The 15,417-nt window shown below is 46.5% G+C and overlaps 1 protein-coding gene across 4 annotated transcripts in view; it reads left to right on the top strand.

Moving 5' to 3' along the window:
- The first annotated feature begins 1,518 nt into the window (after positions 1–1,518).
- LOC105476398 (DEAD-box helicase 6) overlaps positions 1,519–15,417 on the top strand; it is a 47,031-nt gene continuing 33,132 nt past the window's right edge. The window contains exons 1-4 of one of the 4 annotated variants that reach the window (XM_071075670.1): positions 1,519–1,622; positions 7,370–7,836; positions 13,302–13,365; positions 14,740–14,844. In XM_071075670.1, the coding sequence (XP_070931771.1) occupies positions 7,637–7,836; positions 13,302–13,365; positions 14,740–14,844 (369 nt within the window). In that variant the 5' untranslated portion in view covers positions 1,519–1,622; positions 7,370–7,636. Of the gene's footprint in view, positions 1,623–1,710; positions 2,145–2,257; positions 2,388–7,369; positions 7,837–13,301; positions 13,366–14,739; positions 14,845–15,417 lie in introns of those variants that run through there. The other 3 variants (XM_011732294.3, XM_011732295.3, XM_011732296.3) reach the window with 3 other exon arrangements.

Genomic DNA, 15,417 nt, shown 5'->3' with positions numbered 1-15,417 from the left:
ACATGAGCAGGTATTTTAAAAGCTGGGCAGGAGACGCCATACTGTAAATTTAAAATTTAAAAAAAATTAAAGGCGAACCTTCTTTTTAACCTTAAGAATAGTCTTCACTATTCTCCACCACCTTCCCACTGGCTGTGTAGAAATAACGACCACCAGATGAGAACAGGCTATTTACTCAGAGCTGGCAAGGGAGTCAGCCGAGACCCATCACTTGGTTTGGTAGACTCATAGGCAGGCAGGGGAGTGGAAAAGCTTTACATACAGTGAAAAAAGTGAGAAACTTCAGGCTGGCTCTGATTGGAGGCTCCCGGCACCGGGAAGTTGGAGGAGGGCTAATTAGAAGCAGGGCTTCTTATGTGATTGGTGTGAGGAGCACATTTGGCTTTCTCTGATTGGCCCAGAGCTGGAAGCAGGGGCAAGAAATAGGGAAGCGGCCAGCTAAAGATCAAGTCCTGACCATTCTGGGCAGATTACTGCAGAGATCATGGGTAGGAGGTCATGGATAGGTTTGGCCATTCTTTGTATACTCAAGTCTCTCAATTGGGCGAGACCCAGATATTGTTTCGCTTGACCTAGTTAGCTTTTAACTCCAAAGTTTTGTTTAACTTGGAAGAAGACAGCAGTTCTATTATTTCTGTCAAGGATAAACAGAGACATTGGGATCTGAAAAGTAATTATGGAAAGATAAATAAATATCTTTATAGTGAGGGTCAGCCAGGAGGAATCACCCTCTGCCTTCAGGTTCTCCATTTCCTTACTGAATTCCTACTTCCATTATAACGGACGATTCAGTAGCTTCCCTCCCTTTGGGGGAGGGCCCGGCCTCCTCCGCTCCCACTTTCTTGAGTTCTTGAGTCTTGCCCTTCGACGGCAGGAGAAGAGGGTTGCGCCCTACCAACTCCTCACTTTACAGTCCAGCTTCTCCCCCCACCACTCCGGTGAGCTACCCCTGCTCCATGCGTTCCGGAGTAATCCCCCTCAGTCGCACTCTCACAGCCCGGCCCCTGCCCCCGCCTCATCCCCAGCTGTGCCTTCACCTCCCGGTTCCTCCCCAACAGGTCCCCCAAGATACGCCCTCACAGTCCGGTCCCCCGCCGTCCTCTCCCGGCGCACGCTCAAGCCCGGTGCCTTCCCCCCGCAGCCTCCCAAGGCGCACCCTCAAGCTCGGTGCCTTTGCCCCACCCAGCCCCACAGGGGCGCCCTCAAGCCTAGTACACTTCACATGAGAGCCCCTGGGGCGCACCCTCAAGCTCGGTGTACCCCCCCATACAACCCGCAGGCGCGCCCTCTTGCCTGGAGCCTTCCCCCGCCCAGGCACACCCTCAAGCCCGGTGCCTGCCCCCACCCCCAACCAGCCCCCCAGGCGCACTTTCAAGCCCGGAGCCTTCCCCTAGCCAGGCGCGCCCTACTGGCCCGCCCTGCCCCTCCGCGAAGCGCCCCCCGCGCGCTCCCTGGAGTCCTCCCTCCTGCCTGTCGCGGCCTCCAGGCCCGGTCGGCCCCCCTTCCGGCCCCCACACTCAGACGCGTGCCCCGCGTCTCCGGGCCGCTAGTCCCGCGCCTTCCTGGATGGACGCGGCCCCTTACGCCCGGCATCAGCCTCCCCGGCTAGCACGAGAAGTCAGGTCAGCTTCCTGTCCCCGAGCAGCTGCCCGGGGGCCAGTTTTCAAAACATAGCCTTAGACATGTAATAAAGAGATGCTCCTCTGGTCTCAACTCCCTATTTTTACTTTGGAGGGGCGAAGGCAGGGCTACCCTTGCCAGGCCCCATTCCCCAATCACTTCGCAGCTGTGGAAAAGCAGCCGTCCTGTCCCTTCAGAAAGGAACTCATATTTCCCCCTCGAACTTTTCTCGTCGGTGTGAGAGAAGGGCCCTCCATTTTCTCCTCAGGAGGCTTTTGCGGCCCGGCTTCCTCTCACCACCAGGCCGGGAAGGCAGTGACGCCGCAGCGGATGTAGCCGCGGCGGCCGAGGTTTCGCCATCTTGAGTGGAGGAGGAGCCGCGGTCGCCGCCATGCGGAGAGGCAGGGAAAGAGGGAGGAGGCGGCGGGCAGGCGAACGGGCGAGCGAGGGAGGGGACAGAGGAGCCGAGTTAGCTCAGCCCGGCGGCGACTTCGGCGGCGCCACGAGAGCGGGCAGCGGAGGAGGTAGGGCTGGACGGCCGGGGGAGCCGGCGGCGCGGGCGGCTGGGCTGCGCGCCCCTCGGAGCCGGGTGGGGGCGGGGGCGGGAGGAGGCCGTAGCGAGGGGGCCGAGTGGGGGCGGGCGGAGGTTTCCGAGGAGGAAGGAGCGGCCGCCATTTTGGGAGCTTCGAGTCAACAATAAAGGACCGAGGGTGCCGAGCGGGAGTGGCCTCCTTGGTAGGACACGGGCCCGAGCCGCGAGGCCTGGGGTGAGGTGGTGGGGTCGAGGTCAGCGGCGCTGTGGGGGCTGCGGGGAGTCTCCCGGGCCGGCTCTGGGGGACTCTCTTGGGCGGAGGCCTAAGGCCTGGCCGGGCCTGGGGAGGAAGGCGGGCGGCAGCTGTGTGGGGTGGGGGCGCCTGAGAGGAGGCGAATATAGGAATGTGGTGCGCGGCAGGGTCGGCAGGAGGAGCAGGCTAAGTATTCGGAGGAGCTTTATCGAAGATGAGGGAATATGAGGCCGAAGGGGGCGGCAAGGACTTAGGGGGATGATGGTGGAGGTTATAGGGTACGAGGCGGCCCTATAGGGGGCGGCAGGGACATGCTGTATTGGAAGGCTCGGTTTAGAAGCGAACTGACCGCTGCTTGATTGCGGTAGGCCTTGCAGGTCAATAACAAGAGGGTGTATATGGAGCCCCAGACTCTTGGAGGAAAGGAGGGGGATTTCTGGGTTGGGGGGTCCCTTTGGGGCCTTCTTGGGGGAGTCCCTATTGTTTGCTACTGATGGAGCTGGTTGCCGGTTCATATTGCGCAGATAGGATTGCAGAGCCCCAACCTTTTGTGTTTATGGTCAGAGGGAGCTGACTTGACGTGTGTGTGTTTGGGGCGAGGGGCAGCAGGGGGGAGGGCAAGAAATTTCCCTACAATTGTGGGGCTCCAGTCATTGACTTGTCTCTTTCCCTTATCTCTTTCTTTTCTCTTCCACAGCCCCCCTTTCCCTTCAGAATAAAACCCAGTCACTCCAACTTGCAGGCAAAGCTTAGAAAAACTGCGCTGCATTTGCAAACAAAAGCTCTTGTTGGCGATGACGATACTGTTTTGGGTGTGAAACTGTCAATTGCTAACTATGATCTGAGAAGTGCTGTAATTAACTCCGCTAGGGGCTCCTCCCAACTAGTCTACGTTTCTAGTCTGTTTCTCGTTTTTTTGTGTTTTGTTTTGTTTTGTTTTGAAAATGTAGAAAGATAACTTGGAAATCTAAATTGGGAAGGAATAGGAGGAATATTTCCTTCTCTGAGACAAAGCTGCAGTGCAGGTTTCAGTTTAAGGGAGCAGTTATCACATAGTCTCATTTTGGATTTAAGGATATAGGAGGTCTTACTGTGCATGATGGACAGTAATGATGATATCGTTCGGTCTTTAGAGGTTGCCCTTTTCATCCTCTTAGTGCTCTGCAAACAGCTAAGTCTCTGTGTGAACTGCGTGATGTCGCTGATCATAATATAAACCCGTCAATACAGGAAAGTAGCTGTTAACCATATCTGCTTAAGATGTCAGAAGGACTTTAAAGTAAACAACTTTGTGTATGTGATAATCAGGATTTGCTTGTGAGCAACTTGTTCTTTTTTTTTTTTTAAGGAAGGCATAATCAAGGAGCATTTTCTCATAAATTTTGAGATCTGTTGACTTTAAAATTTTGAGTTTCACATGCCTTGGTGTATGGCAGAAAGAATCAGCACTCGTAAGCTGTGTATTTTATGTAAGAAATGTGACGGGGTTGCTGGGTGCGGTGGCTCACGCATGTAATCCCAGCACCTTGGGAGGCCAACCAAGGCAGGCGGATCAGCTGAGGTCAGGAGTTCGATACTAGCCTGGCCAACATGGCAAAACCCCGTCTCTCCTAAATATACAAAAAATTTAGCTGCGCGTGGTGGCGGGCGCCTGTAATCCCAGCTACTCTGGAAGCTGAGACAGGAGAATCGCTTGAACGCAGTAGGCGGCGGTTGCAGTGAGCCGAGATAGTGCCACTGCACTCCAACCTGCGTGACAGAGCGAGACTCCGCCTCAAAAACAAAAACAAAAGCCATGTAACGGGGTTAAATCAAAAGCCAACAGAGTAGGGCTTTGTTTTCGGGTCTTTGTATGTTTTTATTAACTACAATTAAGATTTCAGCCGGGCACGGTGGCTCTCGCCTGTAATCCTAGCACTTTGGAAGGCTAAAGCGGGCAGATATTTGAGGTCAGGAGTCTTGAGACCAGCCTGGCCAACTTGATAACACCCCGTCTCTACTGAAAAATACAAAAGTTAGCCGGACTGTAGTCCCACCCAGCTACTTGGAAGGCTAAGGCATGAGGATCGCTTGAACCCACGAGGTGGAGGTTGCAGTCAGCTGAGATCGGGCCACTGCACTCCACCCTGGGCAACATGTCTCAAAAGTAATAATAATAAATAAGAGTGGCTGGGGGGGGGGTGGCTCACGCCTCTAATCCCAGCACTTTGGGAGGCCGAGGTGGGCGGATCACCTGAGGTCAGTTGTTCAAGACCAGCCTGGCCAACATGTCCAAACTACGTCTTTACTAAAAATACAAAAATTAGCTGGGCATGGTAGCGCATGCCTGTAATCCCCAGCTACTCAGGAGGCTGAGGCAGGAGAATCACTTGAACCCGGAAGGTGGAGGTCGCAGTGAGCTGAGAGCGTGCCATTGCACTCCAGCCCGGGTGACAGTGCAAGACTCTGTCTCAAAAAATAAAATGAAAAATAAAAGTAAGAATTTCCATTTACGGATAATTTTTAAATGAGGTTGACCAGTTTTGTGTCTTTTTAAGCGAAGTTTTGCTCTTGTTACCTAGGCTGGAGTACAGTGGTGTGATCTCGGCACATTGTTGCCTCCGCCTCCTGGGTTCAAGTGATTCTTCTGCCTCAGCCTCCTAAGGAGCTGAGATTTCAGAGGACCACCACCATGCCCAGCTAATTTTTGTATTTTAGTGGAAATGGAGTTTCACCATATTGATCAGGCTGGTCTTGAACTCCTGACCTCAGGTAATCCACCAGCGTCGGCCTCCTAAAGTGTTCGGATTACAGGTGTGAGCTACTGTGCCCGTCCTGCCAGTTTTTTGTTTTTTTGTTTTTTGGGTTTTTTTTTTTTTTTTTTTTTTTTGAGACGGAGTCTCGCTCTGTCCCCGGGGCTGGAGCGCAGTGGCCGGATCTCAGCTCACTGCAAGCTCCGCCTCCCGGGTTTACGCCATTCTCCTGCCTCAGCCTCCTGTGTAGCTGGGACTACAGGCGCCCGCCACCTCGCCCGGCTAGTTTTTTGTATTTTTTTAGTAGAGACGGGGTTTCACCGTGTTCGCCAGGATGGTCTCGATCTCCTGACCTCGTGATCCGCCCGTCTCGGCCTCCCAAAGTGCTGGGATTACAGGCTTGAGCCACCGCGCCCGGCCTGGGTTTTTTTAAAGTATTAATTAGATTTACTACGCTGGGTTTCTTGGAAAGTTTTCTTAAAATTACTAGTGTGTTTAGTCTTCTACAGTTTTTTTTTAAACAGGAATTTTCCTGTTTTTTTTTTTATTCTATTTAAAACGAATAGTTATTAGCAGAGTTTGTTATAAATGAATAAAATTATTAGAGTTGTTTTGTCAGTTTCAAAATAAAGAATCATTTATACAAAATTTGTGTATCATCTGTCCTTAGGATCATTACTTGCTGAATATATTATGGCAGAAATACACTATTCTCTTGATTGCTTCGTGTATTGTTTTAAAGGACAAAAAGGAAAAAATAAAATGCATTTTTCTTCATAAAGTTTTTTATTGTTGTTTTTTGAGACAAGGTCTCACTCTGTCGCCCGGCTCACTGTAGCCTCCGTCTCCTAGGTTCCAGTGATTCTCGGCCCTTAGCCTCCCGAGTAGCTGAGACTCCATTACAGTTGTGCGCCACCACGCCTGGCTAAATTTTGTGTGTTTTTTGTTGTTGTTGTTTTTGAGACGGAATCTGGTTCTATTGCCCAGGCTGGAGTGCAGTGGCACAATCTTGGCTCACTACAACCTCCGCCTCTTGGGTTCAAGCAGTTCTTTGTAGCTGGAATTACAGACGCCTGCCACCACGCCTGGCTAATTTTCGTATTTTTGATAGAGACTGGGTTTCACCGTCTTGGCCAGGCTGATCCTGAACTCCTGACCTCGTGATCTACCCACCTCGGCCTCCCACAAGTGCTGGGATTACAGGCGTGAGCCACCGCTCCTGGCCTAAATTTTGTATTTTTAGTAGAGATGAGGTTTGACTATGTTGTCCATGCTGGTCTCTAACTCCTGACCTCAAGTGTTCACCTGCATTGGCCTCCCAAAGTGCTGGGATTACAGACGTGAGCCACGAACACCCAGCCCATAAAGTTTAATAGTTGAAATTCATAAGGGCACAAAAGTGTTTTTTTTTTTTTCCTGGAAGTGTGAAGTTCAAGTCAGAAGCTCACTTAAGTCTATAAAGACTCTTGATTGCCATCAGAAGTAGAAGAAAATTAATGAATTGTCTTGTTTAAGTCGTGTGATACTTCAGTGAGTTGTAATGCAATTAAGTATAATGAATCACTGACTTTTAGAGATGTCAGAGACTTTTAGAGAATTCCTGGGGAGGAAACTGAGCAGATTATAATTTGACAAGTAGTGGTAATTTACTAGTCTCTTTCTACATAATCTTCTCTGGATTGCTTTGAATTAACAGTTTTTTTTTTGTTTGTTTTTTGTTTTTTTTTTTTTGAGACGGAGTCTTGCTTTGTCACCCAGGCTAGAGTGCAGTGGCCGGATCTCAGCTCACTGCAAGCTCCGCCTCCCAGGTTCACGCCATTCTCCTGGCTCAGCCTCCCTCGTAGCTGGGACTACAGGCGCCCGCCACCTCGCCCGGCTAGTTTTTTGTATGTTTTAGTAGAGACGGCGTTTCACCATGTTAGCCAGGATGGTCTCGATCTCCTGACCTCGTGATCCGCCCGTCTCGGCCTCCCAAAGTGCTGGGATTACAGGCTTCAGCCACCGCGCCCGGCCTGAATTAACAGTTTTAAATGTTTGAGATTGGCCTCATTGTGTTTTTGAGATAGTTCAAAGTTGTGTCTTTCCTAGCTTGGCTAGTGATTTGGTCTAAGTGTAGCTGTATTATTAATTCTTAAATATAAAAGAGGAGAGTTCTTTCAAAGGGGTTCTTTTAAAAAGGAAACAAAGTTTTTCTGTTGTGTTTGCTAATTTAATTTTGTTTGTTTGTTTCAGATTGACGTGAGTGAATTCAGACATAACTCAAGCTTGTTAGAGGGCTTTTTAAAAATAAAAAGTTGATTCCGTGCAAGGGAGCAAGTTACTGCTGCTTACCGTTCAGAGACTTACAGGTGCTTGCCTGCATTGCAATAAAGGACTCATTTATTGAGCAAGACTTATTTATCTCTTCATTTTGGAGAGCCTAATAAACTGTTATTACAGTTTCTCTACTGACTTTCAAAAGTTTTGAAGTTTGAAAGACACCTTTGCAACTAAAACAGCATGAGCACGGCCAGAACAGAGAACCCTGTTATAATGGGTCTGTCCAGTCAAAATGGTCAGCTGAGAGGCCCTGTGAAACCCACTGGTGGCCCTGGAGGAGGGGGCACACAGACACAGCAACAGATGAACCAGCTGAAAAACACCAACACAATCAATAATGGCACTCAGCAGCAAGCACAGAGTATGACCACCACTATTAAGTAAGTGTTAGAGTAAATTATAATAAACACTTTTGGGGAACCAAGATTTTTGTTACTTTGGTGTTGACTATTAATACTTATGCCTTAATTTAACCATTTTGATTCCAAATAGAGAACAGATGACTTTGTTTTATGGCCAGTAGGTATTTGCAATAGAATAACATTATTTCTGCCTTATTTATTCAGCATGTAGTGATCCTAAGGACAGATGATATACACAAATTTTGTATAAATGGTTTTTGGAAACATTTCTGGCTTTCATAATCAGTGTAAAAGTTATTAGCTTAGTTTGTTATAAATGAATAAAATTATTAGTCATCTTGTTTTTGTCTGTATAGTTTATTTAGTGTTGTTATGACTGCACCTTACCCTAAACAGCACATAAAGCCAACTTTAAGTATTAAATTTAAAGACTCAGTCTGAGTCTTTAGAGTATTTAAAGACTTGCCCAGCCTTCTGAACTCCAAGCATTGTTCACTCAGAAAATTTCCTCGTAACATTTTTTAGCTTATGGAACTTAGCTTTTTTACTGTAAAAAAAAAAAAAAAAAAAAAAAAAGTTGGCTGATTGAGGTGATTCAGGGCTGTAATCCCTGTACTTTGCGGAGGCCAATGTGGGAGGATCACTTGAGTCCAGGATTTTGAGACCAACCTAGGCAACATAACGAGACTCTGTCTCTACCAGAAAAAAATATTTTTTTTGTTTTTCCTTTTACATATAAAACGGGAACTAAGAATTTTGAACTCACAGAACACAGTTCTGAACAGTCTCAGAAACCTTTTGTTAACCTTGAAGAGCCTCCTCTTACTAGAGGGTAAGCTGAAAGTATGTAGGCTACTTTTAAGTGTATGTTTTAATTAGAGTATTTGAATGGTAACCATCACTGTAAAGATTCAGCTATAGGAAATTAACATTTAAGATTCTTGGCTCCAATTGATGTTTGGCTTTTGTTAAGAACTTGCCATACAGGGCTGGGCGCGGTGGCACGTGCCTGTAACCTCAGCACATTGGGAGGCCGAGGCAGGCAGATCACCTGAGGTTGGGAGTTCAAGACCAGCCTGACAAACATGGAGAAACCCTGTTTCTACTAAAAATCCAAAATTAGCTGGGCGTGGTGGCGCATGCCTATAACGCTACTCGGGAGACTGAGGCAGGAGAATCACTTGAACCTGGGAGGTGGAGGTTGCAGTGAGCTGAGATTGCACTGTTGCACTCCAGCCTGGGCAACAAGAGTGAAACTCTATCTCACAAAAAAAAAAAAAAAAGAAAAAAAAAGGCCAGGTGCAGTAGCTCACGCCCGTAATCCCAGCACTTTGGGAGGCTGAGGCGGGCAGATCACGAGGTCAAGAGTTCGAGGCCAGCCTGACCAACATGGTGAAACCCTGTCTTTACTAAAAATACAAAAATTAGCTGGGTGTGGTGGCATGCACCTGTAATCCCAGCTACTCAGGAGGCTGAGGCAGGAGAATCACTTGAACTCGGGAGGTGGAGGTTGCAGAGAGCCAAGATCGTGCCACTGCACTCCAGCCTGGGCGACAGACTCCGTCTCCAAAAAAGAAAACAACTTGCCATGTGAAATAATTTAACCCTGGGAATCTTTATAAGATGTTGACACTGGGTTACTGAACTGAGGTATATGTTTTATTACAACCTAGATCTTTTCACTTCCTACAGAAAAATAGCTTATACAAGCTACCAGACTGTCGTATAGTTACTGTATGTGTTTCACTAGGACCTCTAATAACTAATTTTCAACAGAATTGGTTAGGTCACTGGTAGAATTGGTATTAGTGTATATTCCATAATTTTTAAGGTGAATGCTTTAATTGGTATAGAAATGAATACTACTTTGGTTGTAGTTTGTCTTGACAGAATGTAAGTAGGTTAGCAAAATTTAGACTAATTTTAACTGTTTTTTAATAACTTTTTTTTTTTTTTTTTTTTTGAGACAGCGTCTCACTTTGTTGCCCAGGCTGGAGTATGGTGGCACGATCACGGCTCACTGTAGCCTTAGCTTCCCAGGCTCAAGTGACCCTTCTGCCTCAGCCCTACAAATAGTGGGGACTACTGGCTTGTGCCAGTAGCAATGGGGTTTTGTTGTGTTGCCCAGGCTGGTCTGGAACCCTGAGCTCAAGTGATCTGCCCACCTTGACATTTCACAGTACTGGGATTACAGATGTGAGCCACTGCGCCCAGCCTATTTTTAATTTTTTTTTTGAGATGGACTCTCACTCCCTTGCCCAGGCTGGAATGCAGTGGTGTGATCTCGACTCACTGCAACCTCCACCTTCTGGATTCCAGCCATTCTCCTGCCTCAGCCTCCCAAGTAGCTGGGATTACAGGTGTCCACCATCACGCCTGGCTAATATTTGTATTTTTAGTAGAGATGAGATTTCACCATGTTGGCCAGGATACCCTTGAATTCCTGACCTCAGGTGATCTGCCTGCCTCAGCCTCCCAGAGTGCTGGGATTACAGGCATGAGCCACCGCACCTGGCCTATGAGAATAGTTTCTATTTTAAAAATTCTGGGCCGGGCGCGGTGGCTCAAGCCTGTAATCCCAGCACTTTGGGAGGCCGAGACGGGCGGATCACAAGGTCAGGAGATCGAGACCATCCTGGCTAACATGGTGAAACCCCGTCTCTACTAAAAATACAAAAAACTAGCCGGGCGAGGTGGCGGGCGCCTGTAGTCCCAGCTACTCCGGAGGCTGAGGCAGGAGAATGGCGTGAACCCGGGAGGCGGAGCTTGCAGTGAGCTGAGACCTGGCCACTGCACTCCAGCCTGGGCGACAGAGCGAGACTCCGTCTCAAAAAAAAAAAAAAAAAAAAAAAAAAATTCTGGGGCTGGGTATGATGGCTCATGCTGTTCATCCCAGCACTTTGGGAGGCTGAGGTGGGAAGATCACTTGAGGCCAGGAGGTTGAGACTAACCTGGGCAACATAGCAAGACCCTGTCTCTACAAATAATAAAGGCCGTGGTGAGCTATGATGGCACCACTGCACTGAAGCCTGGGTGACAGGGCAAGACCCCATCTCAAAAAAATAGTAAATTCTGATTTTGGGACAACAGTGGGTTTTCTTTTCTGGTTTTCCTACAATTAATGGTTTCTTTTCAATTCTGTAAGTTCTTCAGATCTCATTTTCTGTGCCATCTCTTCCATGAAGTCCTCTAGATCCCGTCAAGTGTCTCAGAACGCTTCTAATACTTACCTCTGTCACTTACTTTGTCACTTTAAATAGTTTTTTCATCTCATAAGATTATAAATTTCTGGCCAGGCGCGGTGGCTCAAGCCTGTAATCCCAGCACTTTGGGAGGCTGAGACGGGTGGTCAGGAGATCAAGACCATCCTGGCTAACACGGTGAAACCTCGTCTCTACTAAAAAATACAAAAAACTAGCCGGGTGAGATGGCGGGCGCCTGTAGTCCCAGCTACTCAGGAGGCTGAGGCAGGAGAGTGGTGTAAACCCGGGAGGCGGAGCTTGCAGTGAACTGAGATTGGGCCGCTGCACTCCAGCCTGGGCAACAGAGCGAGACTCCGTCTCAAAAAAAAAAAAGATTATAAATTTCTTGTGTTCAAGCTTTGGATTGTATCTTACGCATTATTATTCACTATTTTGTTGAATTCAACAGTATGTCATACTGACATTTTTTAATCAGGAACTTTGATGATACAGACTTAGATGAAAGGCTTTAGTAGGCTGGGCGCGGTGGCTCACGCCTATAATCCCAGCACTTTGGGAGGCCAAGGCAGGCGGATCACAAGGTCAGGAGTTCGAGACCAGCCTGACCAACATGGTGAAACCCTGTCTCTACTAAAAATACAAAAATTAGCAGGGTGTGGTGGCAGGCTCCTGTAATCCCACCTACTCTGGAGGCTGAGGCTGGAAAATTGCTTAAACCCCAGGAGGTGGAGGTTGCAGTGAGTTGAGATCATGCCACTGCACTCTAGCCTGGGTGACAGAGCAAGACTCCATCTCAGGAAAAAAAAAAAAAAAGGCTTTAGTATAGTAGTCTTGGAATTGGTAGCAAAAAGTTACCAGTGTTAAGAGTATTTGCATTATGTAGGACCTAGTTTTAAGTAAAGTAAGTGGTCTTTTTTTCTATCAGTTGAGCATTTGAAATGTTTTGGGGACTCTGGTTATGTAAGAACAGCTACAGTGAAAACTTTTTCAAAGATGTCACAGTTAAATGCTTTGTCTGCAGATGTTCCCTGATCTTTTTAATTATTAGATGCTTTGAGTATTTATTGCTTGAGGTTTTTACTTGGCCCAAAAGCAAGTTTATTTATATTCTCCTTGTTTTTATTCTCTTTCATGGTTTCTGGCATTTCCAATAAAAAAAAAAGTTTAAGAGATGCTCATTGGCTAATATTGTGCTATTATTTTGCCAGGCACTGTGCTGAGTGCATTACATCAATTATTTGATGTAACTGTTAACCTGTTTTGTTTTGTTTATTGGTATGGAGTCTTGCTGTGTTGCGGGGTGCAGTGGCGTGATATTGGCTTCCCGGTTCAAGCGATTATCCTGCCTCAGCCTCCTGAGTAGCTGGGATTACAGGCGCATGCCACCATGCCTGGCTAATTTTTGTATTTTTAGTAGAAACGGGGTTTCACCATATTGGCCAGGCTACTCTTGAACTCCTGACTTCAGGTGATCCACTTGCCTCGGCCTCCCAAAGTGTTAGGATTACAGGCGTGAGCCACGGCACCCGGCTTACTTATTTTTGAGACAGTCTCCTTCTGTCACTCAGGCTAGAGTGCAGTGTCGTGAGCTTGGCTCACTGCAGTGTCTGCCTCCCAGGTTCAAGTGATTCCCCTGCCTCAGCCTCCCGAGTAGCTGGGGCTACAGATGTGCCCACCATGCCTGGCTAATTTTTGTATTTTTAGTGTAGATGGGGTTTCACCATATTGGGCAGGCCGGTCTCGAACTCCTGACCTCAAGTGATCTGCCTGCCTCGGCTTCCCAAGTGCTGGGATTACCAGTATGAGCCACCATGCCTGGCCTGTTAACCTGTTTTAAAAATGAGAATAGCCAGCCATGGTGGTTCACACCTGTAATCCTAGCACTTTAGGAGACCGAAGCAGGCGGATTGCTTGAATCCAGGAGTTCTATAAGAGATATAAAATCTTAACAACTTTTAAATGTTGAAAACTAATTTAAACCAATTTAAATTCAAACACACGCTGTGTAGGTCAAACAAAACACCTTTGACAACAGTTACACGGTATACAATATTGCTTAAGACGATGGATGCCTTAATCCCTTCTGTTCTTGATTTTTTTTATCCTCCTGGGATTGTTTCTGTGTAACAACACTTTTTCTAAAGTTGTTTAATTATCTTGTTAGATATATTAAATGGAATATATTAAAACTTACCATGCTTTTAAAAACAATTATAATTGAGATGAATCATCTTGGATGCTATAAATTTTGATACTTCAAATTTACTGTATTCTCTCTAGACCTGGTGATGACTGGAAAAAGACTTTAAAACTCCCTCCAAAGGATCTTAGAATCAAAACTTCGGTAAGTTGGTTGTAAAATACAAGTAGAATAATGGTGGGGAACTAGAAGTGAAGTACAGCTGTCCCTCGGTATCTGGAGGGAATTGGTTTCAGGACCATAACACCGCTGCCACCCTCCTCCTCCAACCCAGTAAGATAGATATTCAGGCTATGTATTCCCGTTTTATGGATGAGAAAACAAAAGTTTGGAGTAGTTAGTTACCTTAGTGTATTGTTTTCAACCAGGGAGAATTTTTGTCCCCCAGGGGGCATTTAGCAATTTGTAGAAACATTTTTGCTTATCAATGGGGGATGCTAAAGAACAGCCCTTTACAACAAAGAATTTTGTGGCCCAAAATGTCAGTAGTGCTGAGCTTGAGAAATTTGACTTAGCCAAAGATATCTGTAGCTCATGAGTGGTAGAGGTGGGATTTGACTTCATATCTTGTGATTTGCAATTCACGGCATGATATTTGTGTAAAAAAATAACACTATTCCACCAGTCCTTAGAAGACTATGACGAGGGACCCGGCGCAGTGGCTCTTGCCTATATTCCCAGCGCTTCGGGAGGGCAAGGCAGGCGGATCACCTGATTTCAGGAGTTCGAGACTAGCCTGGTCAACATGTTGAAACCCTGTCGCTACTAAAAATACAAAAATTAGTCGAGTGTGGTGGCGGGCGCCTGTAGTCCGGCTACTCAGGAGGCTGAGACAGGAGAATCACTTGAAACTGGGAGGCTGGGAGGCGGAGGTTGCAGTGAGCCAAGATCGCGCCACTGCACTCCAGCCTGAGTGACAGAGCGAGACTCTATCTCTCAAAAAAAAAAAAAAAAGGCTATGACCAAGTGCCCTTTCCCCAAAACATAGTTTTTTAAATAGCTTGTGTGTCAAAGCAGGACAAGTGATTTTTCTTCAGGAAAAGTTGAAATACAGATTAAAACAAGTAATCTGCATGTATTTATATTTAAGATTGGGCAGGTAAAGTACTAAAGTCAGATAAGTTTTCTTTCCTTGTTTTTTTTTTTTTTTTTAAATTGAGATAGAGTCTGGCTTTGTCCCCCCAGGCTCTGCAGTGGGTGCGATCGGGGCTCAATGCAACCTGTCTCCTGGGTTCAAGCGATTCTCCTGCCTCAGCCTCCCGAGTAACTGGGACTACAGGCGTGCGCTACCACCCTGGCTAATTTTTTGTATTTTTCATAGAGATGGAGTTTCACCATGTTGGCCACCTGAGGTCTTGAACTTCTGACCTCAGGTGATCTGCCCGCCTTGGCGTCCCAAAGTGCTGGGATTATAGGCATGAGCCACCATGTCCGACCCAGATAAATTTTCCAAAGGACACCAAATTTTCCAAACACTGTTATTTATTCTTTTATTGTTCCTTTTGTTTGTTTGACTAGGATGTGACCTCCACAAAAGGAAATGAGTTTGAAGATTACTGTTTGAAACGGGAGTTACTGATGGGAATTTTTGAAATGGGCTGGGAAAAGCCATCTCCTATTCAGGTATGTTAACCCTTTTTATAACATATATAAGGTTATGTGTCAGCCATTAAACAGTTTTCTTTTTGCTCTGCGGAAGTGGTATAGCAAACTAACATTTTTCTCTCATGTGTACACAGTTTTTCTGAAATATTTAAGGGTAAAGTAGAAAATCATGGTCTTTACAACTCTAAATATTTCAGTGTATATTTCTTAAGAATAGGATATTCTCTTATGTAACCACAATACAGTTACCTTCAATTAACATTGACAAAATACTTCTGTCTCATTTGTCATTCTAATTATTAATGGACCCAAACATGTCCTTTATAGCAGTTTTTTTCTTCTATACAGGATCCAGTCTAGGGTCAGGTATTACTTGTAGTTATGTCTTTTTTAGTCATTAGCGCTTCCCTAGTGTTTTTTCTTCCTTTTATGACATCGACATATTAAAAATACAGCCTACAACCCCTTTCCCCCACCGCTCTTTTTTTTTTTTTTTTTTTTTTTTTGAGACAGGGTCTTGCCCTGTTACCTAGGCTGGAGTTCAGTGGCCTGATCTCGGCTCACTGCAGCCTTGACCTCTTGGGCTCTCAA

The sequence above is a fragment of the Macaca nemestrina genome, chromosome 12 (assembly GCF_043159975.1).
Source record: "Macaca nemestrina isolate mMacNem1 chromosome 12, mMacNem.hap1, whole genome shotgun sequence".
In the NCBI taxonomy this organism is placed as follows: domain Eukaryota; kingdom Metazoa; phylum Chordata; class Mammalia; order Primates; family Cercopithecidae; genus Macaca; species Macaca nemestrina.
This window is presented reverse-complemented; position numbering and strand designations above follow the sequence as displayed.